This window comes from Scyliorhinus torazame, chromosome 3 (genome assembly GCF_047496885.1).
Source record: "Scyliorhinus torazame isolate Kashiwa2021f chromosome 3, sScyTor2.1, whole genome shotgun sequence".
In the NCBI taxonomy this organism is placed as follows: domain Eukaryota; kingdom Metazoa; phylum Chordata; class Chondrichthyes; order Carcharhiniformes; family Scyliorhinidae; genus Scyliorhinus; species Scyliorhinus torazame.
In genome coordinates this window covers 353328504-353356350 of record NC_092709.1, presented here as the reverse complement: position 1 = coordinate 353356350, position 27847 = coordinate 353328504, and the positions used below count along the sequence as shown (strand labels likewise).

At 48.0% G+C, this 27847-nt stretch overlaps 1 protein-coding gene across 1 annotated transcript in view; it reads right to left on the bottom strand.

Annotated features, from left to right (window-relative positions):
- The window catches only part of LOC140409342 (matrix metalloproteinase-21-like), a 121900-nt gene that overhangs the window by 60692 nt on the left and 33361 nt on the right, over nucleotides 1-27847 (bottom strand). The window contains exons 3-5 of the mRNA XM_072497758.1: nucleotides 25708-26731; nucleotides 4022-4161; nucleotides 1669-1813 (exon numbers count right to left, since the gene is read on the bottom strand). Coding sequence (XP_072353859.1) covers nucleotides 1669-1813; nucleotides 4022-4161; nucleotides 25708-26731 — 1309 coding nt within the window. The remainder of the gene's footprint in view (nucleotides 1-1668; nucleotides 1814-4021; nucleotides 4162-25707; nucleotides 26732-27847) is intronic.

Below are 27847 nucleotides of genomic sequence, written 5' to 3'. Positions count from 1 at the left end.
ACCCCACACTCACTCACTCACTCACCCCACACTCACTCACTCACTCACCTCACACTCACTCACTCACCCCACACTCACTCACTCACCCCACACTCACTCACTCACTCACCCCACACTCACTCACTCACCCCACACTCACTCACTCACCCCACACTCACTCACTCACCCCACACTCACTCACCCCACACTCACTCACTCATCCCACACTCACTCACTCACTCATCCCACACTCACTCACTCACCCCACACTCACTCACTCACTCACCCCACACTCACTCACTCACCCCACACTCACTCAATCACTCACCTATTCATCCCTCACTCACTCAGCCACTCACTCGTCCCACACTCACTCACTCACTCATCCCACACTCACTCACTCACTCACTCACTCATCCCACACTCACTCACTCACTCACCCATTCATCCCTCATTCAATCACTCAATAACTCACTCATGCACATTCACTCAATCACTCACTCACCCATTCATCCCTCACTCACTTACTCACTCACCACCCACTCACTCACTCAACCCCCACTCAGTCACACACTTACTCACTCCCTCACTCACTTACTCACTCACCCATTCATCCCACACTCACTCACTTCCAGTCACTCACTCACTCCCACTCACTCACCCATTCATCACTCACTCACTCACTTACTCGCTCACTCACCCATTCATCCCTCCCTCCCTCACTCACTCACTCACTCCCACTCACTCACCCATTCAACATTCACTCACCCATTCATCCCTCACTCACTCCCACTCACTCACTCACCCATTCAACATTCACTCACCCATTCATCCCTCACTCACTCCCACTCACTCACTCCCTCCCTCACTCACTCACTCCCTCAGTCACTCACTCCCTCTCACTCACCCATTCATCCCTCACTCACTCACTCTCGCTCTCCACTCACTCACTCACTCACCCATTCATCCCTCCCTCCCTCACTCACTCACTCACTCCCACTCACTCACCCATTCAACATTCACTCACCCATTCATCCCTCACTCACTCCCACTCACTCACTCACCCATTCAACATTCACTCACCCATTCATCCCTCACTCACTCCCACTCACTCACTCCCTCCCTCACTCACTCACTCCCTCAGTCACTCACTCCCTCTCACTCACCCATTCATCCCTCACTCACTCACTCTCGCTCTCCACTCACTCACTCACTCACCCATTCATCCCTCCCTCCCTCACTCACTCACTCACTCACCCATTCATCCCTCACTCACTCACTCAACAACTCACTCCCACTCACTCACCCATTCATCCCTCCCTCCCTCACTCTCACTCACTCACTCCCACTCACTCACTCACCCATTCATCACTCACTCACTCACTCACTCACCCATTCATCCCTCACTCACCCATTCATCACTCACTCACTCACTCCCCACTTATGCCCCCCACTCACTCGCCCCCACTCACTCAACCCGCACTCATGCCCCCCACTCACCCACCCACTCACTCAACCCCCACTTACGTCCCCCACTCACTCACTCACCTATCCCCCACTCATTCATCCTTCCCTCACTCCCTCACTCACTCGCTCATCCTCCCATTCACCCACCCACTCTCAATTTGAGGTTTGATGACCATGTCCATGCGCTCAGTGACCAGTGCCCACACTGGGGGTAAGTCTCACCGTATATCCGCTGAATGGCCTTCCGGTCGTGCCAATCCAGCTCCAGATCTTTTGAGTCCTGTGGAATGTAGTTCGGGTGCATTATGGACCCGGGACGCCTGATGTGAGGTAATCCCAGCACGTGACCAATTTCGTGGACAGCCACCTTGTCAGGAAGAAGAAATTAAATCACAATTGAACAGAGCCAAGGGGAGGACGGTGTGCGATCAGTAAGATGGGAGGCTTCACTCAATATACAGAGCTCTGCAGGAAACCATCGCTGTGACTTCCTCCATCCCACAGCGAGAAATCACAAACTCTGGAATACCCACTCGCCTCATTCACACACCGTGGTTCTAATTTATGTAATTGGGGCAGTAAGGGTGAATTAGTGTGTGAGTTTGACCGCTGCAGCAGTGTTTTTAAAAAATCCTGGGTTGCAAGACAGCGGGGCCAGAAGAGTGGCCACGGACCCGGCAAATCTCCGGGCCACGTTAGAGCCAGACGTGCAGCGGAAGCATCTGAAAAGTTTGGGCTAATGGACTTTAGTTTAGATTCAGAGGGTCCCCTTTGGAGTAGTTAATTAGAGACATTGGGAAGGATTCTCCGGTCCCCGGTGCGAAATCGCGTTCGGCGATTGGCCGGAGAATCAAAGTTCCCGACCAAATCGGCAGCGCTTTCGCGATGCTCAGCCCCCCCTCCAAAGTGGGGTACGGCGAGACATATCGACGGCCTCAGGACGTTGCCTGAGACCCCCCCCCCCCCCCGATGCTCCGGCCCCGACAGGCCGAGGCCCCGAAGGTACCGGTCACGTGTGGTCTCACCCGTCGGCAACTCGGCGTGACGGCTGCGGACTCAGTCCAGCGGCGTCGCAGTCGGGGGGGGGAGGGCTGATCCGCGGGCAGGGGGGGGGGGGACTTTGCCAGGGGCTGGGGGGCACTGTTGGGGTGGTGGTCGGGGACGCCCGAGCCGGCAAAAGGAGGGCACTATTTAGCAGGCCGGGTCCGTGAGCAGCCGGTGACATGTTGCACGGCGCGGCCACTGCCGTGCGCAAGAGCGGCCACGGACCCGGAAAATCTCCGGGCCGTGTTGGCAGCTGGAGCTCTACGCTGCCTTGATGCTCGCTCTCAGCTACATCGAGGATCGGTGGCCATTTTGCGCTGAATTTTCAGGACGTAGCCTGAGAATCGGAGAATCCAGCCCATTGTATTCAGTTTAGTGAGATGATATAGTTACAATATAATAAAGTTAATGTAAGCCTACTTGTGACAATAAACACTGCAATGAAGTTACTGTGAAAAGCCCCTAGTCGCCACATTCCGGCGCCTGTTCGGGTACACAGAATGTCCAAATTACCCAATAGCATGTCTTTCGGGACTTGTGGGAGGAAACCGGAGCACCCGGAGGAAACCCACACAGACACGGGGAGAGTGTGCAGACTCTGCACAGACAGTGGCCAAAGCAGGGAATCGAACCTGGGACCCTGCCGCTGTGAAGCCACTGTGCTACCGTGCCGCCCATGGGAGGAGCCAAGGGCTGAATCAATCAGGCGTTGAGGTTCAGAGTTAGCCTCTGTGTGGATGGCAAACTTGAGCAGCAGTTTCTGAAGAAAGACAGCCAGAGTTTCTGCATTGTTCTGGCAGGGTTCAGGTTTATCCTTGTCTCAAAAGGACATCTCTTTACAGCAAGTATTCCTGAATCTGCTAACTACTAAAAGTGGATTGGGATCTGAGATAGTTTTGTTTTTTGAATGGAAGTAAAGATAGCAGTTAAGGGTTATTGCGTCACTGTATTGATTACATTGTTTAAAGGGTAATTGTAAGCTATTTTCTTGTGTGATGTTAAAGATATTTTAATACTGTGTTAGTAATAAAGTTTGTTTTAATATATCCTATCCCTATTTTGTGTGAAATACCCCTGGAGTGAGATATCCTTTCCTCAGAGTCTTACAAAATTAAACTAAAATAATCCATTACCCCAGTCACTGTTGGGGCCTGGTCCAGGATTGTAACAATTAATTACGTCAGTAAAACATACCCTGACAGAAAGCTGAAACCTGAAAACTCCAGATATCAGGAGTTTATGTTAAAAACACTTACTAGCAGGAAGTGACCTCATAAAAACTGTTACTAGCAGGAAGTGGCCTCATAAAAACTCTTACTCGCAGGAAGTGACCTCATAAAAACTGTTACTAGCAGGAAGTGACCTCATAAAAACTGTTACTAGCAGGAAGTGGCCTCATAAAAACTCTTACTCGCAGGAAGTGGCCTCATAAAAACTCTTATTGGCAGGAAATGACCTGATAAAAAAAATGCCAGTGACAGGAAGCGAAGCAGGCAGCTAGATTTGTAATGGATTATAGATGGTCAATCACCGTCAGCAAGCTGATCCCTTCACTGCTTGAAGGTGTGACAAAATGCTCATCATCGTCAAAGTGCACATCGCCCAGCCGCCAAGCGTGTGCATACTCCTGTCCCGTTCCGTCAAAGACCTGGGAGCAGCCCAGGTGCCTCTCTGTAAAGGAAGGAAACAATGAGTCCACAGGCTGCACATGTTCACCAATACCCACTCCAATATTAGCTGCACAAATGGCTAGCCCCATCAATCCTTCTTCTTGAATATATGATCACGATGAACATTAACTCTGCTTGGTACATCGCCCAGGCTGGCATCTCATAGAAGCTATTGTTTCACCTTCATCTGATACTAAAACATACTTGACACAACATAGGCAGCACTGTATCCCACCTATTTGACAGGGACAGTGTAGAAGGAGCTTTACTCTGTATCTAACCCCGTGCTGTACCTGTCCTGGGAGTGTTTGATGGGTTAGTTTAGAGGGAGCTTTACTCTGTATCTAAACCTGTGCTGTACCTGTCCTGGGATTGTTTGAAGGGGACAGTGTAGAAGGAGCTTTACTCTGTATCTAACCCCGTGCTGTACCTGTCCTGGGAGTGTTTGATGGGACAGTGTAGAGGGAGCTTTACTCTGTATCTAACCCCGTGCTGTACCTGTCCTGGGACTCTTTGATGGGACAGTGTAGAGGGAGCTTTACTCTGTATATAACCCTGTGCTGTACCTGTCCTGGGATTGTTTGAAGGGGACAGTGTAGAGGGAGCTTTACTCTGTATCTAACCCCGTGCTGTACCTGTCCTGGGACTGTTTGATGGGACAGTGTAGAGGGAGTTTTACTCTGTATCTAACGTTGTGCTGTACCTGTCCTGGGAGTGTTTGATGGGGACAGTGTCGAGGGAGCTTTACTCTGTATCTAACACCGTGCTGTACCTGTCCTGGGAGTGTTTGATGGGGACAGTGTAGAGAGAGCTTTACTGTATCTAACCCTGTGCTGCACCTGTCCCGGGAGTGTTTGATGGGGACAGTGTAGAGGGAGCTTTACTCTGTATCTAACCCCGTGCTGTACCTGTCCTGGGAGTGTTTGATGGGGACAGTGTAGAGGGGGCTTTACTCAGTATCTAACCATGTGCTGTACTTGTCCTGGGAGTGTTTGATGGGGACAGTGTAGAGGGAGCTTTACTCTGTATCTAACCCCGTGCTGTACCTGTCCTGGGAGTGTTTGATGGGGACAGTGTAGGGGGAGCTTTACTCAGTATCTAACCCTGTGCTGTACCTGTCCTGGGAGTGTTTGATGGGGAGTTTTACTCTGTATCTAACCCCATGCTGTACCTTTCATGGGAGTGTTTGATGCGGACAGTGTAGATGGAGATTTACTCTGTCTGTAACCCCATGCTGTACCTGTCCTGGGAGTGTTTGATGGGGACAGTGTAGAGGGAGCTTTACTCTGTATCTAACCCCGTGCTGTACCTGTCCTTGGAGTGTTTGATGGGGACAGTGTAGAGGGAGCTTTACTCTGTATCTAACCCCGTGCTGTACCTGTCCTGGGAGAGTTTGATGGGGACAGTTTGAATCATCGGAATTAGCTAAAATTCAATTACAAATGAAACAATTAGAAATGCAGCAAAAGGGGGCAGCACGGTGGCGCAGTGGTTAGCATTGCTGCCTCATGGCGCCGAGGTCCCAGGTTCGATCCCGGCTCTGGGTCACTGTCCGTGTAGAGTTTGCATATTCTCCCCATGTTTGTGTGGCTATCGCCCCCACAACCCAAAGATGTGCACACTAGGTGGATTGGCCACGCTAAATTGCCCCTTGATTGGAAAAAATAAATTAGGTACTCTAAATTTATAAATGAAAAAAAGAAATGCAGGAAAAGCAGGAAGCCAGAATAAAAATCACTTATTGTCACAAGTAGGCTTCAAATGAAGTTACTGTGAAAAGCCCCTAGTCGCCACATTCCGGCACCTGTTCGGGGAGGCTGGTACAGGAATTGAACCATGCTGCTAGCCTGCCTTGATCTGCTTTCAAAGCCAGTGATTTAGCACTGTGCTAAACAGTCCCTGCAGAGCAGCAATGGTAGAAGCAAATGGAACAGAGAGGGCAGACAAAGAAAAAGGAAGAGAGGAAATGGCAAGAGAATAGTGTAAAGGAAGAGAATTGGAACTTCACAAAATGGAACTGCATGAGAGGGAGTTGGAATAACAAAGAGGATATCAACTTAAAATATTGGAGTTGAAGGCATTTATCGAGGAAAGCTTAGAGGACGGAGGAACCCTTCCTAGACCAAATCCTAGTGGGGAATATGTTTAAAAAATATTCAAGCACTGCCAAGGTTTGATGGGAAAGATATAGATGCCTTTTTTATATAATTTGAGAAAGTAGTTAAACAATTGAAGTGGCCAAAAACCGTATGAGTTGTGTTGGTTCAAACAGATTTAGTAGGTAGAGCGAGTGAAGTGCTTGCATCATTATTAGAGGCGGTATCCAGGGATTATGATGAGGTGAGGAAAGGCACATTAAGTGCAAATGAACTACTGCCAGACACCAACAGACACAAGATTAAAAATCTAAAGAAGGAACAATATGAGATGCATACAGAATATGAAAGAATCAAACAAAATAAAGTTGATAGGTGGATAAGAGCATTAAAAATAGATCTAAATTATGAAGCTCTTACAGAAATGATTATTGTGGAGGAATTTAAAGATTCATTTCCTGCAGCGCTGAGAACTCACAAACCCACAGCCACTACCATCTAGAAGGACTAGAGCAGCAGATACCTGGCAACCCCACCACCTGGAGGTTCCCCCCCCCCCCATCACTCACCATCGTGACTTGGAAATATGTCATGTTCCTTCGCTGTCGCTGGGACAAAATCCTGGAACTTCCTCCCTAACAGCACGTGGGTGTACCTACACCTCAAGGATTGCAGCGGTTCAAGAAGACAACTCACCACCAGCTTCTGAAGGGCATTTAGGAATGAACAATAAATGCTGGCCAAACGAGTGACGCTCACATCCGCAAATTAATCTTTTAAAAAAGCAATGGGTTAAAACTGCTAGTCAGGCAGCAGAGATGGCAGATTGTTTTGAATTAGTTCATTAACCAAGGTTTGGTTTTCAACATCAATTTCTCTCTGTGAAGGATAGAAACTGGGGAAATGAGAAATCCATAGCTAGTCAAGGAAAATGAGATTTAGTTGGAGGTATTAAAGAGATGTTGTCTCAGGTTAAAAAGGAAACTTATGAGGGTGGAAGAGAAGTAAGAAAACTTAAATGTTTTCACTGTAATAAAGTTGGACGCACAAAGTCAACGTGTTGGTGGCATAAGAAAAATACTAGCAAGGCAGACTCGCTACAACAGGATATGCCAGTGAGGTTTATTAAACAAAAACCATGGTTGTAGCGGAAGATGTGAGATAGGGTGTTCAGCCTGTTCAGAGGTTGGTTGGTGGGCAAGTGTCAGATCTGTTACTCATATATTCAAAGTGAAGTAGACAGGGCAGCACGGTGGCGCAGTGATTAGCACTGCTGCCTCATGGCGCTGAGGTCCCAGGTTCGATCCCGACTCTGGGTCACTGTCCATGTGGAGTTTACACATTCTCCTCGTGACTGCATGGGTTTCACCCCCACAACCCAAAAGTTGTGCAGGGTAGGTGGATTGGCCACGCTAAATTGCCCCTTAATTGGAAAAAAATGAATTGGGTGCTCTAAATTTATTTAAAAAAACCACAGACAGTGCAGAAGGAGGCCATTTGGCCCATCGAGTCTGCACCGACTCACTTTAAGCCCTCACTTCCACCCTACCCCCGTAACCCAATAACCCCTCCTAACCTTTTTGGACACTAAGGGCAATTTATCATGGCCAATCCACCTAACCTGTACGTCTTTGGACTGTGGGAGGAAACCGGAGCACCTGGAGGAAACCCACGCATACACGGGGAGAACGTGCAGTCTCCGCACAGACAGTGACCCAGCAGGGAATCGAACCTGGGACCCTGGCACTGTGAAGCCACAGTGCTAACCACTGTGCTACCGTACTGTGCTACTTCACAAAGTGAAGTAGGCAAGGAGGTTAAGATGTTACGGGATACAGGAGCGAGTCAATCTTTAATGGTGAGAGATAAGATATATAGTTCAGAAAGCTTATTGTAAGAAAAGGTGGTAATATGTGGGATTAATGGTGAACTGAGCAATATTCCTTTATGTAAGGTAAGGTTAGAGAGTCCAGTAAAACATGGTGAAGTGGTGGTAGGAGCAATAGAGAAATTACCATTTTCAGGGGAACAGTACATCCTAGTTAATGATACAGCAGGATCAGAGGCGGGAGTGATGTCTACTGTGGTTAAAAAGGTGGTAGAAAGTGAAACAATTGAGGTGTGGCAAGAAGCCTATTCTGGGGTGTTTCTGTATTGCGTGGCACGATCACAAATCCACAGGTTGAGACAGGAGTAGGAATACTCGAGTAGTACAGGTAGGGAGGCGGAGGTTCAGTGATCAGAAACAATCTTTGACCAGATGGTTTGATTAAAAAAAAGAGCTGGCGGAGGATGAAGCTGAGGACCAGTCATTCAGGAAAATTGGTAGAATTACACAGAAGGATCCAGAGATAAAGCAGTTGTGTCTGAAAGCAAACACAGAAATAGAGTCCGAGTGTATACTGGAGTGTCATTATATTAGAAAAAATGTATTCATAAGGAAGTGGAGACCTTTACACATTCAGACAGATGGGAAATAGGCAGAAGTTCATCAAGTTGTATTACTGGTGGGTTATAGAAAAGAGGTTTTGGTGGGTAGCGTGTGAAATTCCAGTAGGGGGCCAGCTAGGAGTAAGGAAAACTCAAGCAAAAATACAAAAATGTTTAAACATCTTTTATTGGCCTGGACGGCATCAAGATGTAATTGAATTTTGCTGTACACATCACACATGCCAGGTGATAGGAAAATCTCAAGAGGTAATCAAACGTTTAATACCCATTCCAGCATTTGGGGAACCTTTTAACGGGATCCAAATTGATTGTGTGGGACACCTTCCAAAGATGAAAAATGGGATCATTATTTGTTGACCGTAACGGATATGTTTAGTAGATTTCTGGAGGCCATTCTATTACAGAATATTACAGCTAAAAGAGTGTAGAGGAGTTAACTGAATATTTTTTTTAACCCATATGGACTACCAAATGAACTCCAATCAGGGATCCAATTTTATGTCCAAGTTATTCAGCGAGCTTATGGACAACTCAGAAGTAAAGCAATTTAAATCAACTCTGTATCATCCAGAATCACAAGGAGCGTAAGAAAGGTGGCTTCACAATTTAATGATCATGTTGAGGGCCTCTCATCAGGATTATCTGGAGATTTGGGATAAAGGAATCCCATTTGCTCTATTTGCAATTAGGAATGCACCTAATGAAGCAACAAAATTCAGTCCATTGGAATTAATGTTTAGCCATGAAGTAAGGGAACAAATTAAATTTATTAAGGAGAATTTGGTGAGTCAGTGTTCTGAGACTACATCGTTGGACTATGTGTCAAACTTTAGGTCAAGATTAAATGGAGATTAAATGAGTTGGCTAGAAAGCATTTAAAATTGTCACGGCATGTGATGAAAAAAGAGGCAGATAAAAATTCAAAAACTTGTTGTTTTTTTAGTGGGGACAACATATTAGCATTATTACCAGTAGTTGGTGAACCATTAAAAGCAACATTTAGTCGGTCGTATCAAATCAAAAGGAAATGGAGTGAGGTGAATGATTTGATAAGAACTCTAGATGGAAATAAAACTCACAGATGTCTCGTGTTACTATGCTCAGAAGGTATTTTGATATGGAAGGAAAGAAGGAGGATGTGTTAAGAGGTATAACTCAGAGAGAAGAGATAAATCCAGATGATTGTAAATTTCTCATTCTGACATTCCTTAAATTAGTTTGGACAATGAGGAAGTAATAGGAAATTTGGATAAATTACTGAGTTACTTTCCAGAGGAAAATCAGGGTGACCTGAAAGAGTTGTCACAGTCAAATAGAGCTAGATGTGGGAACAAACTAGGAAGTGCAAAGGTGATTATGCATGATGTAGACGTAGGAAATTCTATTCCAATTAATCAACATCCATATAGACTCAATCCACTAAACGTGGCACAGGTAGAAAAGGAAAACCTTTTTAAGAATGACATAATTGAAGTGAGTTGCAGTGATTGGAGCTCACCTGTTGTGATGGCATCAAAACCAAAGGAAACGCAATGATTGTGTGTGGACTATAGGAAAGTCGATGCAGTTACAAAGTCATATCCTAGTCCTCGTTTTGAAGACTGTATTGAAAAAGTGGGACAAGCAATTTTCTTTTCCAAAATTGACTTACTTTAAGTATACTGGCAAATACCTTTATCAGACAGGGTGAAGGAAGCGTTGGTTTTGGAACATTAAATGGTATATACCAGTTTATACGTACGCTGTTTGGAATGAAGACTGCCCCAGCAACATTCCAAAGACAAACCAACAAGGTCATTTCTAGGTCGAACCCGGGTCCTCAGCACCGCAGTCCCTGTGCTAACCACTGCTTCACATGCCTCCCCGGGGACTTCATAACAGGAAACAAAGAAATAGCTGAGGAACTAAATTCGTACTTTGTTTCTGTCTTCGCAAAGGAAGACACGAATAATCCACCGGACGTTCTGAGAAACATAGGTTTAAGTGAGGAGCTGAAGGAAATTAGTATTAGTAAAGAATTGGTGTGGGGGAAATTAATGGGATTGAAAGTGGACAAATCTCCAGGGCCTGATAATCTTCATCCCAGAATACTTAAGGAAGTGGCCCTAGAAATAGTTGATGCATTGGTGGTCATTTTCCAATTTCCTTTGGATTCTGGGATGGTTCCTACAGATTGGAGGGTAGCGAATGTAACCCCATTATTCAAAAAGGGAGGTAGAGATAAACAGGGAACTATAGACCAGTGAGCCAAAAATCGAGATTAGGGAAGTTGCTGGAGTCCATTCGCAAGGATTTCAATGCACAGTATTTGGAAAGCTAGTAGAGTTGACCAGGGAGAACCCATGGATGTGGTTTATTTAGACTTTCAGAAGGCTTTTGACAAGGTCTCACAAAGCAAATTACTATGTAAAGTTTAAGCATATGGGATTACGGGTAGTTTCTTGAGATAGAAAGCTGGATAGCAGACAGGAAGCAAAAATTTGGAATAAATGGATCCTTTTCTGATTGTCAAGCAGTGACTAGTGGGGTGCCGCAGGGATCTGTGCTAGGACCCCAACTGTTCACATTATATATCAATATATTACTGATTTGGACGAGGGAACTAAATGTATTATCTCCAAATTTGCAGATGATACAAAGTTGGGTGGGAGGGTGAGCTGTGAGGAGGATGCAGAGATGCTTCAGCGAGATCTGGACAGGCTGAGTGAGTGGGCATATGCATGGCAGATGCAGTATAATGTGAATAGCTGTGAGGTTATCCACTTCGGTAGCAAAAATAGGAAGACAGCCCCAGTTCAAATTTGAACTGGGACAAATTGAGACAGGTGGATACTCAGTGAGATCTTGGTGTCCTTGTGCATCAGTCACTGAAAAGTAGCACGCAGGTACAGCAGGCAGTAAAGAAGGCAAATGTTACAAAGAACAAAGAACAAAGAAAATTAGAGCACAGGAACAGGCCCTTCGGCCCTCCCAGCCTGCGCCGATCCAGATCCTTTATCTAAACCTGTCTTTTATTTTCCAAGGATCTACTTCCCTCTGTTCCCCGCCCATTCATATAGCTGTCTAGATGCATCTTAAATTATGCTATCGTGCCCGCCTCTATCACCTCCGCTGGCAAAGCGTTCCAGGCACCCACCACCCTCTGCGTAAAAAACTTTCCACGCATATCTCCCTTAAACTTTCCCCCTCTCACCTTGAAATCGTGACCCCTTGTAATTGACACCCCCACTCTTGGAAAAAGTTTGTTGCTATCCACCTGGTCCATACCTTTCATAATTTTGTAGACCTCAATCAGGTCCCCCCTCAACCTCCGTCTTTCCAACAAAAACAATCCTAATCTACTCAACCTTTCTTCATAGCTAGCACCCTCCATACCAGGCAACATCCTGGTGAACCTCCTCTGCACCCTCTCTAAAGCATCCACATCCTTCTGGTAATGTGGCGACCAGAACTGCATGCAGTATTCCAAATGTGGCCTAACCAAAGTCCTATACAACTGTGACATGACCTGCGACTCTTGTCGCAGGTCAATACCCCGTCCGATGAAGGCAAGCATGCTGTGTGCCTTCTCTGACAGTCCTCCTCGCTTTCTGCAACGCCACCAATCTTAGTATCATCCGCAAACTTGCTAATCAGACCACCTATACTTTCTTCACAAACAACAGTGGTCCGAGCACGGATCCCTGTGGAACACCACTAGTCACCTTTCTCCATTTTGAGACACTCCCTTCCACCACTATTCTCTGTCTCCTGTTGCCCAGCCAGTTCTTTATCCATCTAGCTAGTACACCCTGAACCCCATACGACTTCACTTTTTCCATCATCCTGCCGTGGGAAACTTTATCAAACGCTTTACTGAAGTCCATGTATATGACATCTACAGCCCTTCCCTCATCAATTAACTTTGTCACTTGTTGGCCTTCACAGTGAGAGGATTGGAGTATAGGAACAGAGATGTTTTACTGCAATTGTATCGGGTATTGGTGAGGCCACACCTGGAGTATTGTGTGCAGTTTTGGTGTCCCTATCGGAGGAAGGATGTTCTTGCTATGGAGCGAGTGCAGCAAAGGTTTACCAGGCTGATTCCTGGGATGGCGGGACTGTCACATGAGGAGAAACTAAATCGGTCAGGATTATATTCATTGGAGTTTAGAAGAGTGAGAGGGGATCTCATAGAAACTTATAACATTCTAACAGGATTAGACAGGGTAGATTCAGAAAGAATGTTCCCGATGGTGGGGGGTGGGGGGTGGTCCAGAACTAGGGGTCACAGTTTGAGGATAAGAGGTAACCATTTTAGGACTGAGGTGAGGAGACAGTAGAACAGCAAGTTTCTGGGAGTAATTGAGGACACAGTACAGAGGTTCATCCCAAAGAAAAGAAAGGTTATCAGAGGGGGGATTAGGCAGCCATGGCTGACAAAGGAAGTTAGGGAATGCATCAAAGCAAAAGAGAAAGCCTATAATGTGGCAAAGAGTAGTGGGAAGTCAGAAGATTGGGAAGGCTACAAAAACAAACAGAGGATAACAAAGAGAGAGATAAGGAAAGAGAGGATCAAATTTGAAGGTAGGCTAGCCAGTAACATTAGGAATGATAGTAAAAGTTTCTTTAAATACATTAAAAACAAACGGGAGGCAAAAGTTGACATTGGGCCGCTCCAAAATAACGCTGGTAATTTTGTGATGGGAGACAAGGAAATAGCCGAGGAACTGAATAAGTATTTTGTCTCAGTCTTCACAGTAGAAGACATGAGTAATATCCCAACAATTCCGGAGAGTCAGGGGTCAGAGCTGAATATGGTAGCCATCACAAAGGAGAAAGTGCTAGAGAAACTAAGTGGTCTAAAAATTGATAAATCTCCGGGCCCAGATGGGCTACATCCTAGAGTTCTAAAGGAGATAGCTGAAGAAATAGTGGAGGCATTGGTGATGATGTTTCAAAAGTCACTGGAGTCAGGGAAAGTACCAGAGGATTGGAAAATCGCTGTTGTAACCCCCCTGTTCAAGAAGGGAACAAGGAAAAAGATGGAAAATTATAGGCCAATTAGCCTAACCTCGGTTGTTGGCAAGATTCTAGAATCCATTGTTAAGGATGAGATTTCTAAATTCTTGGAAGTGCAGGGTCGGATTAGGACAAGTCAGCATGGATTTAGTAAGGGGAGGTCTTGCCTGACAAACCTGTTAGAGTTCTTTGAAGAGATAACAATTAGGTTAGACCAAGGAGAGCCAATGGATGTTATCTATCTTGACTTCCAAAAGGCCTTTGATAAGGTGCCTCACGGGAGACTGCTGAGTAAAATAAGGGCCCATGGTATTCGAGGCAAGGTACTAACATGGATTGACGACTGGCTGTCAGGCAGAAGGCAGAGAGTTGGGATAAAAGGTTCTTTTTCGGAATGGCAACCGGTGACGAGTGGTGTCCCGCAGGGTTCAGTGTTGGGGCCACATCTGTTCTTTTTATATATTAACGATCTAGATGACGGGACTGAGGGCATTCTGGCTAAGTTTGCCGATGATACAAAGATAGGTAGAGGGGCAGGTAGTATGGAGGAGGTGGGGAGGCTGCAGAAAGATTTAGACAGTTTAGGAGAGTGGTCCATGAAATGGCTGATGAAATTCAACGTGGGCAAGTGCGAGGTCTTGCACTTTGGGAAAAAGAATAGAGGCGTGGACTATTTTCCAAACGGTGACAAAATTCATAATGCTGAAGTGCAAAGGGGACTTGGGAGTCCTAGTCCAGGATTCTCTAAAGGTAAACTTGCAGGTTGAGTCCGTAATTAAGAAAGCAAATGCAATGTTGTCATTCATCTCAAGAGGCTTGGAATATAAAAGCAGGGATGTACTTCTGAAGCTTTATAAAGCATTAGTTAGGCCCCATTTAGAATACTGTGAGCAATTTTGGGCCCCACACCTCAGGAAGGACATACTGGCACTGGAGAGGGTCCAGCAGAGATTCACACGGATTATCCCAGGAATGGTAGGCCTAACATACGATGAACGTCTGAGGATCCTGGGATTATATTCATTGGAGTTTAGGAGGTTGAGGGGAGATCTAATAGAAACTTACAAGATAATGAATGGCTTAGATAGGGCGGATGTAGGGAAGTTGTTTCCATTAACAGGGGAGACTAGGACCCGGGGGCACAGCCTTAGAATAAAAGGGAGCCACTTTAGAACAGAGATGAGGAGAAATTTCTTCAGCCAGAGAGTGGTGGGTCTGTGGAATTCATTGCCACAGAGGGCGGTGGAGGCCGGGACGTTGAGTGTCTTTAAGACAGAAGTTGATAAATTCTTGATTTCTCGAGGAATTAAGGGCTATGGAGAGAGAGCGGGTAAATGGAGTTGAAATCAGCCATGATTGAATGGTGGAGTGGACTCGATGGGCCGAATGGCCTTACTTCCACTCCTATGTCTTATGGTCTTATGGTCTTAAATTTCTTCACCCAGAGAGCGGTGAATCTGTGGAATTCGCTACCACAGAAAGTAGTTGAGCCCAAAATGTTGTGTAATTTCAAGAAGGAATTAGATACAGCTCTTGGGGATAAAGGGATTAAGGGGTATGGGGGGAAGGCAGGATCAGGGTATCGAACTTGATGGTCAGCCATGATTATAATGAATGGCGGGGCAGGCTAGAAGGGCCGAATGGCCTCCACCTGCTCCTATTTTCTATGTTTCTATGGTAGCAAATAACCTGTTTTGTTAAATTTATTTATAAGGGGCTGCTTAATTGGAATTAGTGGCATGTGTAGATAGTAAATTACAGTTGTTCCTTTTATTTAAGAACTGTTTAACTGATAATAGTAAAGCTATTTCTTTGATGTTAATGTGGTTAATTCTGTGTTTAAATTAAGGTTTCTTTTCACACAAAGGACACCGATTGGTCAGAGTCATCTCACCTGGGGTGAAGCATCCTTTCCTCAATGAACAAATAGAAAAACTGTTTGGGCTTCTCGTCCAGTCTCCAAACAAATGTTGGCGTCTGGTGTCGAGGGAGCTTTACTCTGTAACTAACCCCGTGCTGTACCAGTCCTGGGAGTGTTTGATGGGGACAGTGTAGAGAGAGCTTTAGTCTGTATCTAAACCCGTGCTGTACCTGTCCTGGGAGTGTTTGAATGGGGACAGTGTAGAGGGAGCTTTACTCTGTATCTAACCCCGTGCTGTACCTGTCCTGGGAGTGTTTGATGGGGACAGTGTCGAGGGAGCTTTACTCTGTATCTAACCCCGTGCTGTACCAGTCCTGGGAGTGTTTGATGGGGACAGTGTAGAGAGAGCTTTAGTCTGTATCTAAACCCGTGCTGTACCTGTCCTGGGAGTGTTTGAATGGGGACAGTGTAGAGGGAGCTTTACTCTGTATCTAGCCCCGTGCTGTACCTGTCCTGGGAGTGTTTGATGGGGACAGTGTAGAGGGAGCTTTACTCTGTATCTAACCCCGTGCTGTACCTGTCCTGGGAGTGTTTTGGAGGGACAGTGCAGAGGGAGCTTTACTCTGTATCTATCCCTGTGCTATTCCTGTCCTGGGAGTGTTTGATGGGGACAGTGTAGAGAGAGCTTTACTCTGTATCTAACCCCGTGCTGTACCTGTCCTGGGAGTGTTTGATGGGGACAGTGGAGAGGGAGCTTTACTCTGTATCTAACCCCGTGCTGTACCAGTCCTGGGAGTGTTTGATGGGGACAGTGTAGAGAGAGCTTTACTCTGTATCTAACCCCGTGCTGTAACTGTCCTGGAAGTGTTTGATGGGGACAGTGTAGAGGGAGCTTTACTCTGTATCTAACCCCGTGCTGTGCCTGTCCTGGGAGTGTTTGATGGGGACAGTGTAGAGGGAGATTCACTCTGTATCTAACGACATGCTGTACCTGCCCTGGGAGTGTTTGATGGGGTCAGTGTTGAGGGAGCTTTACTCTGTGTCTAACCCCGTGCTGTAACTGTCCTAGGAGCGTTTGATGGGGACAGTGTAGAGAGAGCTTTAGTCTGTATCTATTCCCGTGCTGTACCTGTCCTGGGAGTGTTTGATGGGGACAGTGTAGAGAGAGCTTTACTCTGTATCTAACCCCGTGTTGTACCAGTCCTGGGAGTGTTTGATGGGGACAGTGTAGAGAGAGCTTTACTCTGTATCTAACCCCGTGCTGTACCTGTCTTGGGAGTGTTTGATGGGGACAGTGTAGAGAGAGCTTTACTCTGTATCTAACCCCGTGCTGTACCTGTCCTGGGAGTGTTTGATGGGGACAGTGTATAGGGAGCTTTACTTTGTATCTAACCCTGTGCTGTACCTGTCCTGGGAGATTTGATGGGGACAGTGTGGAGGGAGCTTTACTCTGTATCTAACCCCGTGCTGTACCTGTCCTGGGAGTGTTTGATGGGGACAGGGTAGAGGGAGCTTTACTCTGTATCTAACCCCGTGCTGTACCTGTGCTGGGAGTGTTTGATGGGGACAGTGTAGAGAGAGCTTTACTCTGTATCTAACCCTGTGCTGTACCTGTCCTGGGAGTATTTGATGGGGACAGTGTAGAGAGAGCATTACTCTGTATCTAAGCCCGTGCTGTACCTGTCCTGGGAGTGTTTGATGGGGACAGTGTATAGGGAGCTTTACTCTGTATCTAGCCCTGTGCTGTACCTGTCCTGGGAGATTTGATGGGGACAGTGTGGAGGGAGCTTTACTCTGTATCTAACCCCGTGCTTTACCTGTCCTGGGAGTGTTTGATGGGGACAGTGTAGAGGGACCTTTACTCTGTATCTAACCCCGTGCTGTACCTGTGCTGGGAGTGTTTGATGTGGACAGTGTAGAGAGAGCTTTACTCTGTATCTAACCCTGTGCTGTACCTGTCCTGTGAGTGTTTGATGGGGACAGTGTAGAGAGAGCTTTACTCTGTATCTAACCCCGTGCTGTACCTGTCCTGGGAGTGTTTGATGGGGACAATGTGGAGGGAGCTTTACTTTGTATCTAGCCCCGTGCTGTACCTGTCCTGGGAGTGTTTGATGGAGACAGTGGAGAGGGAGCTTTACTCTGTATCTAACCCCGTGCTGTACCTGTCCTGGGAGTGTTTGATGGGGACAGTGTAGAGGGAGCTTTACTCTGTATCTAAACCCGTGCTGTACCTGTCCTGGGAGTGTTTGATGGGGACAGTGTAGAGGGAGATTTACTCTGTAACTAACCCCGTGCTGTACCTGTCCTGGGAGTGTTTGATGGGGACAGTGTAGAGGGAGCTTTACTCTGTATCTAACCCTGTGCTGTACCTGTCCTGGGAGTGTTTAATGGGGACAGTGTAGAGGGAGCTTTACTCTGTATCTAACACCGTGCTGTTCCTGTCCTGGGAGTGTTTTGGAGGGACAGTGCAGAGGGAGCTTTACTCTGTATCTATCCCTGTGCTATACCTGTCCTGGGAGTGTTTGATGGGGACAGTGTAGAGAGAGCTTTACTCTGTATCTAACCCCGTGTTGTACCTGTCCTAGGAGTGTTTGATGGGGACAGTGGAGCGGGAGCTTTACTCTGTATCTAACCCCGTGCTGTACAAGTCCTGGGAGTGTTTGATGGGGACAGTGTAGAGAGAGCTTTACTCTGTATCTAACCCCGTGCTGTAACTGTCCTGGGAGTGTTTGATGGGGACAGTGTAGAGAGAGCTTTACTCTGTATCTAACCCCGTGCTGTACCTGTCCTGGGAGTGTTTGATGGGGACAATGTGGAGGGAGCTTTACTTTGTATCTAACCCTGTGCTGTACCTGTCCTGGGAGTGTTTAATGGGGACAGTGTAGAGGGAGCTTTACTCTGTATCTAACCCCGTGCTGTACCTGTCCTGGGAGTGTTTAATGGGGACAGTGTAGAGGGAGCTTTACTCTGTATCTAACCCCGTGTTGTACCTTCCCTGGGAGTATTTGATGGGGACAGTGTAGAGGGAGCTTTACTCTGTATCTAACCCCGTGCTGTACCTGTCCTGGGAGTGTTTAATGGGGACAGTGTAGAGGGAGCTTTACTCTGTATCTAACCCCGTGTTGTACCTTCCCTGGGAGTATTTGATGGGGACAGTGTAGAGGGAGCTTTACTCTGTATCTAACCCCGTGCTGTACCTGTCCTGGGGGTGTTTGATGGGGACAGTGTGGAGGGAGCTTTACTCTGTATCTAACCCCGTGCTGTACTTGTCCTGGGAGTGTTTGATGGGGGACAGTGTGGAGGGAGATTTACTCTGTATCTAACCCCGTGGTGTACCTGTCCTGGGAGTGTTTGATGGGGACAGTGTAGAGGGAGATTCACTCTGTATCTAACGACGTGCTGTACCTGTCCTGGGAGTGTTTGATGGGGACAGTGTTGAGGGAGCTTTACTCTGTGTCTAACCCTGTGCTGTAACTGTCCTAGGAGCGTTTGATGGGGACAGTGTAGAGAGAGCTTTAGTCTGTATCTAATCCCGTGCTGTACCAGTCCTGGGAGTGTTTGATGGGGACAGTGTAGAGAGAACTTTACTCTGTATCTAACCCCGTGCTTACCTGTCCAGGGAGTGTTTGATGGGGACAGTGTAGAGAGAGCATTACTCTGTATCTAACCCCGTGCTGTACCTGTCCTGGGAGTGTTTGATGGGGACAGTGTATAGGGAGCTTTACTCTGTATCTAACCCTGTGCTGTACCTGTCCTGGGAGATTTGATGGGGACAGTGTGGAGGGAGCTTTACTCTGTATCTAACCCCGTGCTGTACCTGTCCTGGGAGTGTTTGATGGGGAGAGTGTAGAGGGAGCTTTAGTCTGTATCTAACCCCGTGCTGTACCTGTGCTGGGAGTGTTTGATGGGGACAGTGTAGAGAGTGCTTTACTCTGTATCTAGCCTCGTGCTGTACCTGTCCTGGGAGTGTTTGATGGAGACAGTGGAGAGGGAGCTTTACTCTGTATCTAACCCCGTGTTGTACCTGTCCTGGGAGTGTTTGATGGGGACAGTGTAGAGGGAGCTTTACTCTGTATCTAACCCCGTGCTGTACCTGTCCTGGGAGTGTTTGATGGGGACAGTGTAGAGGGAGATTTACTCTGTATCTAACCCCGTGCTGTACCTGTCCTGGGAGTGTTTGATGGGGACAGTGTAGAGGGAGCTTTACTCTGTATCTAACCCCGTGCTGTACCTGTCCTGGGAGTGTTTAATGGGGACAGTGTAGAGGGAGCTTTACTCTGTATCTAACCCCGTGCTGTACCTGTCCTGGGAGTGTTTGATGGGACAGTGTAGAGGTAGCTTTACTCTGTATCTAACCCCGTGCTGTACCTGTCCTGGGAGTGTTTGATGGGGACAGTGTAGAGGGAGCTTTACTCTGTATCTAACCCCGTGCTGTACCTGTCCTGGGAGTGTTTGATGGGGACAGTGTAGAGGGTGCTTTACTCTGTATCTAACCCCGTGCTGTACCTGTCCTGGGAGTGTTTGATGGGGACAGTGTAGAGGGAACTTTACTCTGTATCTAACCCCGTGCTGTACCTGTCCTGGGAGTGTTTGATGAGGAGAGTGTCGAGGGAGATTTACTCTCTATCTATCCCCGTGCTGTACCTGTCCTGGGAGTGTTTGATGGGGACAGTGTAGAGGGAGCTTTACTCTGTATCTAACCCCGTGCTGTACCTTTCCTGGGAGTGTTTGATGGGGACAGTGTAGAGGGAACTTTACTCTGTATCTAACCCCGTGCTGTACCTGTCCTGGGAGTGTTTGATGAGGACAGTGTCGAGGGAGATTTACTCTCTATCTATCCCCGTGTTGTACCTGTCCTGGGAGTGTTTGATGGGGACAGTGTAGAGGGAGCTTTACTCTGTATCTAACCCCGTGCTGTACCTGTCCTGGGAGTGTTTGATGGGGACAGTGTAGAGGGTGCTTTACTCTGTATCTAACCCCGTGCTGTACCTGTCCTGGGAGTGTTTGATGGGGACAATGTGGAGGGAGCTTTACTTTGTATCTAACCCTGTGCTGTACCTGTCCTGGGAGTGTTTGATGGGGACAGTGTAGAGGGAGATTCACTCTGTATCTAACGACGTGCTGTACCTGTCCTGGGAGTGTTTGATGGGGACAGTGTTGAGGGAGCTTTACTCTGTGTCTAACCCTGTGCTGTAACTGTCCTAGGAGCGTTTGATGGGGACAGTGTAGAGAGAGCTTTAGTCTGTATCTAATCCCGTGCTGTACCAGTCCTGGGAGTGTTTGATGGGGACAGTGTAGAGAGAACTTTACTCTGTATCTAACCCCGTGCTTACCTGTCCTGGGAGTGTTTGATGGGGACAGTGTAGAGAGAGCATTACTCTGTATCTAACCCCGTGCTGTACCTGTCCTGGGAGTGTTTGATGGGGACACTGTATAGGGAGCTTTACTCTGTATCTAACCCTGTGCTGTACCTGTCCTGGGAGATTTGATGGGGACAGTGTGGAGGGAGCTTTACTCTGTATCTAACCCCGTGCTGTACCTGTCCTGGGAGTGTTTGATGGGGACAGTGTAGAGGGAGCTTTACTCTGTATCTAACCCCGTGCTGTACCTGTGCTGGGAGTGTTTGATGGGGACAGTGTAGAGAGTGCTTTACTCTGTATCTAACCCTGTGCTGTACCTGTCCTGTGAGTGTTTGATGGGGACAGTGTACAGAGAGCTTTACTCTGTATCTAGCCTCGTGCTGTACCTGTCCTGGGAGTGTTTGATGGAGACAGTGGAGAGGGAGCTTTACTCTGTATCTAACCCCGTGTTGTACCTGTCCTGGGAGTGTTTGATGGGGACAGTGTAGAGGGAGCTTTACTCTGTATCTAACCCCGTGCTGTACCTGTCCTGGGAGTGTTTGATGGGGACAGTGTAGAGGGAGATTTACTCTGTATCTAACCCCGTGCTGTACCTGTCCTGGGAGTGTTTGATGGGGACAGTGTAGAGGGAGCTTTACTCTGTATCTAACCCCGTGCTGTACCTGTCCTGGGAGTGTTTAATGGGGACAGTGTAGAGGGAGCTTTACTCTGTATCTAACCCCGTGCTGTACCTGTCCTGGGAGTGTTTGATGGGACAGTGTAGAGGTAGCTTTACTCTGTATCTAACCCCGTGCTGTACCTGTCCTGGGAGTGTTTGATGGGGACAGTGTAGAGGGAGCTTTACTCTGTATCTAACCCCGTGCTGTACCTGTCCTGGGAGTGTTTGATGGGGACAGTGTAGAGGGTGCTTTACTCTGTATCTAACCCCGTGCTGTACCTGTCCTGGGAGTGTTTGATGGGGACAGTGTAGAGGGAACTTTACTCTGTATCTAACCCCGTGCTGTACCTGTCCTGGGAGTGTTTGATGGGGACAGTGTAGAGGGAGCTTTACTCTGTATCTAGCCTCGTGCTGTACCTGTCCTGGGAGTGTTTGATGGAGACAGTGGAGAGGGAGCTTTACTCTGTATCTAACCCCGTGTTGTACCTGTCCTGGGAGTGTTTGATGGGGACAGTGTAGAGGGAGCTTTACTCTGTATCTAACCCCGTGCTGTACCTGTCCTGGGAGTGTTTGATGGGGACAGTGTAGAGGGAGATTTACTCTGTATCTAACCCCGTGCTGTACCTGTCCTGGGAGTGTTTGATGGGGACAGTGTAGAGGGAGCTTTACTCTGTATCTAACCCCGTGCTGTACCTGTCCTGGGAGTGTTTAATGGGGACAGTGTAGAGGGAGCTTTACTCTGTATCTAACCCCGTGCTGTACCTGTCCTGGGAGTGTTTGATGGGACAGTGTAGAGGTAGCTTTACTCTGTATCTAACCCCGTGCTGTACCTGTCCTGGGAGTGTTTGATGGGGACAGTGTAGAGGGAGCTTTACTCTGTATCTAACCCCGTGCTGTACCTGTCCTGGGAGTGTTTGATGGGGACAGTGTAGAGGGTGCTTTACTCTGTATCTAACCCCGTGCTGTACCTGTCCTGGGAGTGTTTGATGGGGACAGTGTAGAGGGAACTTTACTCTGTATCTAACCCCGTGCTGTACCTGTCCTGGGAGTGTTTGATGAGGAGAGTGTCGAGGGAGATTTACTCTCTATCTATCCCCGTGCTGTACCTGTCCTGGGAGTGTTTGATGGGGACAGTGTAGAGGGAGCTTTACTCTGTATCTAACCCCGTGCTGTACCTTTCCTGGGAGTGTTTGATGGGGACAGTGTAGAGGGAACTTTACTCTGTATCTAACCCCGTGCTGTACCTGTCCTGGGAGTGTTTGATGAGGACAGTGTCGAGGGAGATTTACTCTCTATCTATCCCCGTGTTGTACCTGTCCTGGGAGTGTTTGATGGGGACAGTGTAGAGGGAGCTTTACTCTGTATCTAACCCCGTGCTGTACCTGTCCTGGGAGTGTTTGATGGGGACAGTGTAGAGGGTGCTTTACTCTGTATCTAACCCCGTGCTGTACCTGTCCTGGGAGTGTTTGATGGGGACAATGTGGAGGGAGCTTTACTTTGTATCTAACCCTGTGCTGTACCTGTCCTGGGAGTGTTTGATGGGGACAGTGTAGAGGGAGATTCACTCTGTATCTAACGACGTGCTGTACCTGTCCTGGGAGTGTTTGATGGGGACAGTGTTGAGGGAGCTTTACTCTGTGTCTAACCCTGTGCTGTAACTGTCCTAGGAGCGTTTGATGGGGACAGTGTAGAGAGAGCTTTAGTCTGTATCTAATCCCGTGCTGTACCAGTCCTGGGAGTGTTTGATGGGGACAGTGTAGAGAGAACTTTACTCTGTATCTAACCCCGTGCTTACCTGTCCTGGGAGTGTTTGATGGGGACAGTGTAGAGAGAGCATTACTCTGTATCTAACCCCGTGCTGTACCTGTCCTGGGAGTGTTTGATGGGGACACTGTATAGGGAGCTTTACTCTGTATCTAACCCTGTGCTGTACCTGTCCTGGGAGATTTGATGGGGACAGTGTGGAGGGAGCTTTACTCTGTATCTAACCCCGTGCTGTACCTGTCCTGGGAGTGTTTGATGGGGACAGTGTAGAGGGAGCTTTACTCTGTATCTAACCCCGTGCTGTACCTGTGCTGGGAGTGTTTGATGGGGACAGTGTAGAGAGTGCTTTACTCTGTATCTAACCCTGTGCTGTACCTGTCCTGTGAGTGTTTGATGGGGACAGTGTACAGAGAGCTTTACTCTGTATCTAGCCTCGTGCTGTACCTGTCCTGGGAGTGTTTGATGGAGACAGTGGAGAGGGAGCTTTACTCTGTATCTAACCCCGTGTTGTACCTGTCCTGGGAGTGTTTGATGGGGACAGTGTAGAGGGAGCTTTACTCTGTATCTAACCCCGTGCTGTACCTGTCCTGGGAGTGTTTGATGGGGACAGTGTAGAGGGAGATTTACTCTGTATCTAACCCCGTGCTGTACCTGTCCTGGGAGTGTTTGATGGGGACAGTGTAGAGGGAGCTTTACTCTGTATCTAACCCCGTGCTGTACCTGTCCTGGGAGTGTTTAATGGGGACAGTGTAGAGGGAGCTTTACTCTGTATCTAACCCCGTGCTGTACCTGTCCTGGGAGTGTTTGATGGGACAGTGTAGAGGTAGCTTTACTCTGTATCTAACCCCGTGCTGTACCTGTCCTGGGAGTGTTTGATGGGGACAGTGTAGAGGGAGCTTTACTCTGTATCTAACCCCGTGCTGTACCTGTCCTGGGAGTGTTTGATGGGGACAGTGTAGAGGGTGCTTTACTCTGTATCTAACCCCGTGCTGTACCTGTCCTGGGAGTGTTTGATGGGGACAGTGTAGAGGGAACTTTACTCTGTATCTAACCCCGTGCTGTACCTGTCCTGGGAGTGTTTGATGAGGACAGTGTCGAGGGAGATTTACTCTCTATCTATCCCCGTGCTGTACCTGTCCTGGGAGTGTTTGATGGGGACAGTGTAGAGGGAGCTTTACTCTGTATCTAACCCCGTGCTGTACCTGTCCTGGGAGTGTTTGTTGGGGACAGTGTAGAGGGAACTTTACTCTGTATCTAACCCCGTGCTGTACCTGTCCTGGGAGTGTTTGATGAGGACAGTGTCGAGGGAGATTTACTCTCTATCTATCCCCGTGTTGTACCTGTCCTGGGAGTGTTTGATGGGGACAGTGTAGAGGGAGCTTTACTCTGTATCTAACCCCGTGCTGTACCTGTCCTGGGAGTGTTTGATGGGGACAGTGTAGAGGGTGCTTTACTCTGTATCTAACCCCGTGCTGTACCTGTCCTGGGAGTGTTTGATGGGGACAGTGTAGAGGGAACTTTACTCTGTATCTAACCCCGTGCTGTACCTGTCCTGGGAGTGTTTGATGAGGACAGTGTCGAGGGAGCTTTACTCTGTATCTAACCCCGTGCTGTACCTGTCCTGGGAGTGTTTGATGGGGACAGTGTAGAGGGAACTTTACTCTGTATCTAACCCCGTGCTGTACCTGTCCTGGGAGTGTTTGATGAGGACAGTGTCGAGGGAGATTTACTCTCTATCTATCCCCGTGCTGTACCTGTCCTGGGAGTGTTTGATGGGGACAGTGTAGAGGGAGCTTTACTCTGTATCTAACCCCGTGCTGTACCTGCCCTGGGATTGTTTGATGGGGACAGTGTAGAGGGAGCTTTACTCTGTATCTAACCCGGTGCTGTACCTGTCCTGGGAGTGTTTGATGGGGACAGTGTAGAGGGAACTTTACTCTGTATCTAACCCCGTGCTGTACCTGTCCTGGGAGTGTTTGATGGGGACAGTGTAGAGGGAGCTTTACTCTGTATCTAACACCGTGCTGTACCTGTCCTGGGAGTGTTTGATGGGGACAGTGTAGAGGGAACTTTACTCTGTATCTAACCCCGTGCTGTACCTGTCCTGGGAGTGTTTGATGGGGACAGTAGAGGGAGCTTTACTCTGTATCTAACCCCGTGCTGTACCTGTCCTGGGAGTGTTTGATGGGGACAGTGTAGAGGGAGCTTTACTCTGTATCTAACACCGTGCTGTACCTGCCCTGGGAGTGTTTGATGGGGACAGTGTAGAGGGAGGTTTACTCTGTATCTAACCCCGTGCTGTACCCGTCCCTAGTGTACAGATAATGGACACCGAGCAGGTTTGAAGAATCCTCACTTGTTCCAAATCCCAGTTTGATGTCTATTTCTGAGGCGGGAGACGTCAAATCTTCTTCAAATATGAGTGGTGTGACCTCACTCCACATCCGAAAGGCCAATTTCAGGATCATCTTCTGGTCATCTATTGTCAGCTGGGAGCTGTAGCCTTCGTCCAGAATGCGCCACTTCAGCTTAGTCTTTGTGAAGGCCAGCATTGGGAAGCTGTTGTCTATCGAGTCTGTGGAGTCTCTCTTCTTCCTTAGGTTGTCTACCAGCCACCGTATAAAACGCTTCCTCCGGCCAGAGCCAGGAATGGTAGCGTCCCACGAGCTCCCTGTGTTGTTGGGTTGACTGTGGTTAGAGGTCCTGGCCCCCTCGGCTTGACTTTGGTTGAAGGTGGCTGTTTGGTTGAGCTGGGCTTGGCTCGGGATCTCTGTGTCGGCGAGCTGGTCCTGGCTGGAGATTGTTGTTTGACTGGGCCCCTGGCCGGTGCTCTCCGTGGAGTTGTGCTGGGCGTCACGGTGGCTGGGCTGCAGGCGCTTGGGTCGGACACCCCGGTTGGCGGTTTCTCTGCGGTGATGTTGGGTTCCGATCCGGGGGCTCTCCAGACGACTGGGTCGCTTGACACTTGTGATTGCTGTGATGTTATGGCCCACCATGAGCTGGCCCGTCTCTGCAGTGTAGCCCAGGGCGAAACTGCGTCCGATCGTGCCATTCACACTGTCGGAGTTGTTATCGTGAGCCTTGTGATCTGGGACTCCACAGCGTGGCATATTCATCGCCTCTTTGGTCGCATCGTCCAGTATGCCAGTGACAGGAATACTATTGGCTTTCTGAAATCTCAGGAGGGCACTGGTGTACTTGGCCAGCATCTGCCGGGACTCTTCCTGTTCTTTCACATGCCTCCGGCTATAATGTCCTTCCAATAGGAGCCCAGAAATGTCCAACGGAGACGGGTCATCATCCAATGGGACCGAGACACCTTGGTAGGCCAAATCCTCCCAGTTCACCGGCTCCGTCCACCCATATTTGTCGAGGTATTCCTAAAAAGGGAATCACAGGAAAATGTTCTGGATAAGTTAAATGAAATTGGTGCTGGGAATTTAATCAGCTCGACGAGTGGATGGAAGAGATATTTCCGAGATAGCTGAGCTCCTCCAATTCTGCCATCTTGAACATGCCCTCTCCTGCTGACATGCCTCCAGGTTCTTGGGCCCTCAGCTCCAGAATCCCGTCCCTGTATCTCTCCACCTCTTTCCTCCTCAAACTAACTCTTTGGCCAAGCTTTTGGTCACCTGACGCTGGCCAAGTAACCAATGCCCGTCTGAGATTTGGTCACCTGACTTATCTGACTCGGTGTGAATGTGGGGGATCCATTGAAGATGGAAATTCTATGGTGGGATATTCAGACACAGGCAATGATGGGAATGAGACCGTTAATCTGCGAAGGCAGCACAGGGAGAGAGAGTGAAAATGATTTGGGGAAGACAGTGGTTAATTGGTAATATCACTTATCCAAGCTAAATACTGCATTGTGGTCGTTGGTTCAAATCCCACCAAGGCAGCTGGTGAAATTTAATGCAATTATTATAAACTTCTCAAACCAATCTGTCCCCCACATGCTCCCCATAACCCAGTATCAACACCAAAATAATCCCACAAACCCACTCGTTCTCTCATAGCCCTGTGTCAGCAGTTGGATATCACACTTGGGGCATGATGCATCGAGGCTTTATTAAGGAGAGATGTGTGGCCTCCTGCAGCTGCTACCAGAATGGAAGCAGCTCAGGTGTGCACACACATTTATACTCCGCCTACTAGGCGGAGCCAGCAGGCAGGGATTTACCCCCGTACCTCTAGTACAGAAGCCTTACCGTACTACATCTAATATACAGTTAGTGGTGACTACCACAGGGCGAAGGTGATCAAAGTACCAAAAGGGGGAAAGGCGGAATTAGGCTATTAAATTGGATGGTCAGCCATGATTATATTGAATGGTGGAGCAGGCTTGAAGGGCCGAATGGCCTGCTCCTGCTCCTATTTTCTGTGTTTCTATGTAATCCCAAACTACTCCCACTGCCCCACTCTCTCCCCATATCCCTGTATCAATCCCAAACTAATCCCAGTGCCCCACTCTCACCCATAGCCCTGTCTCAATC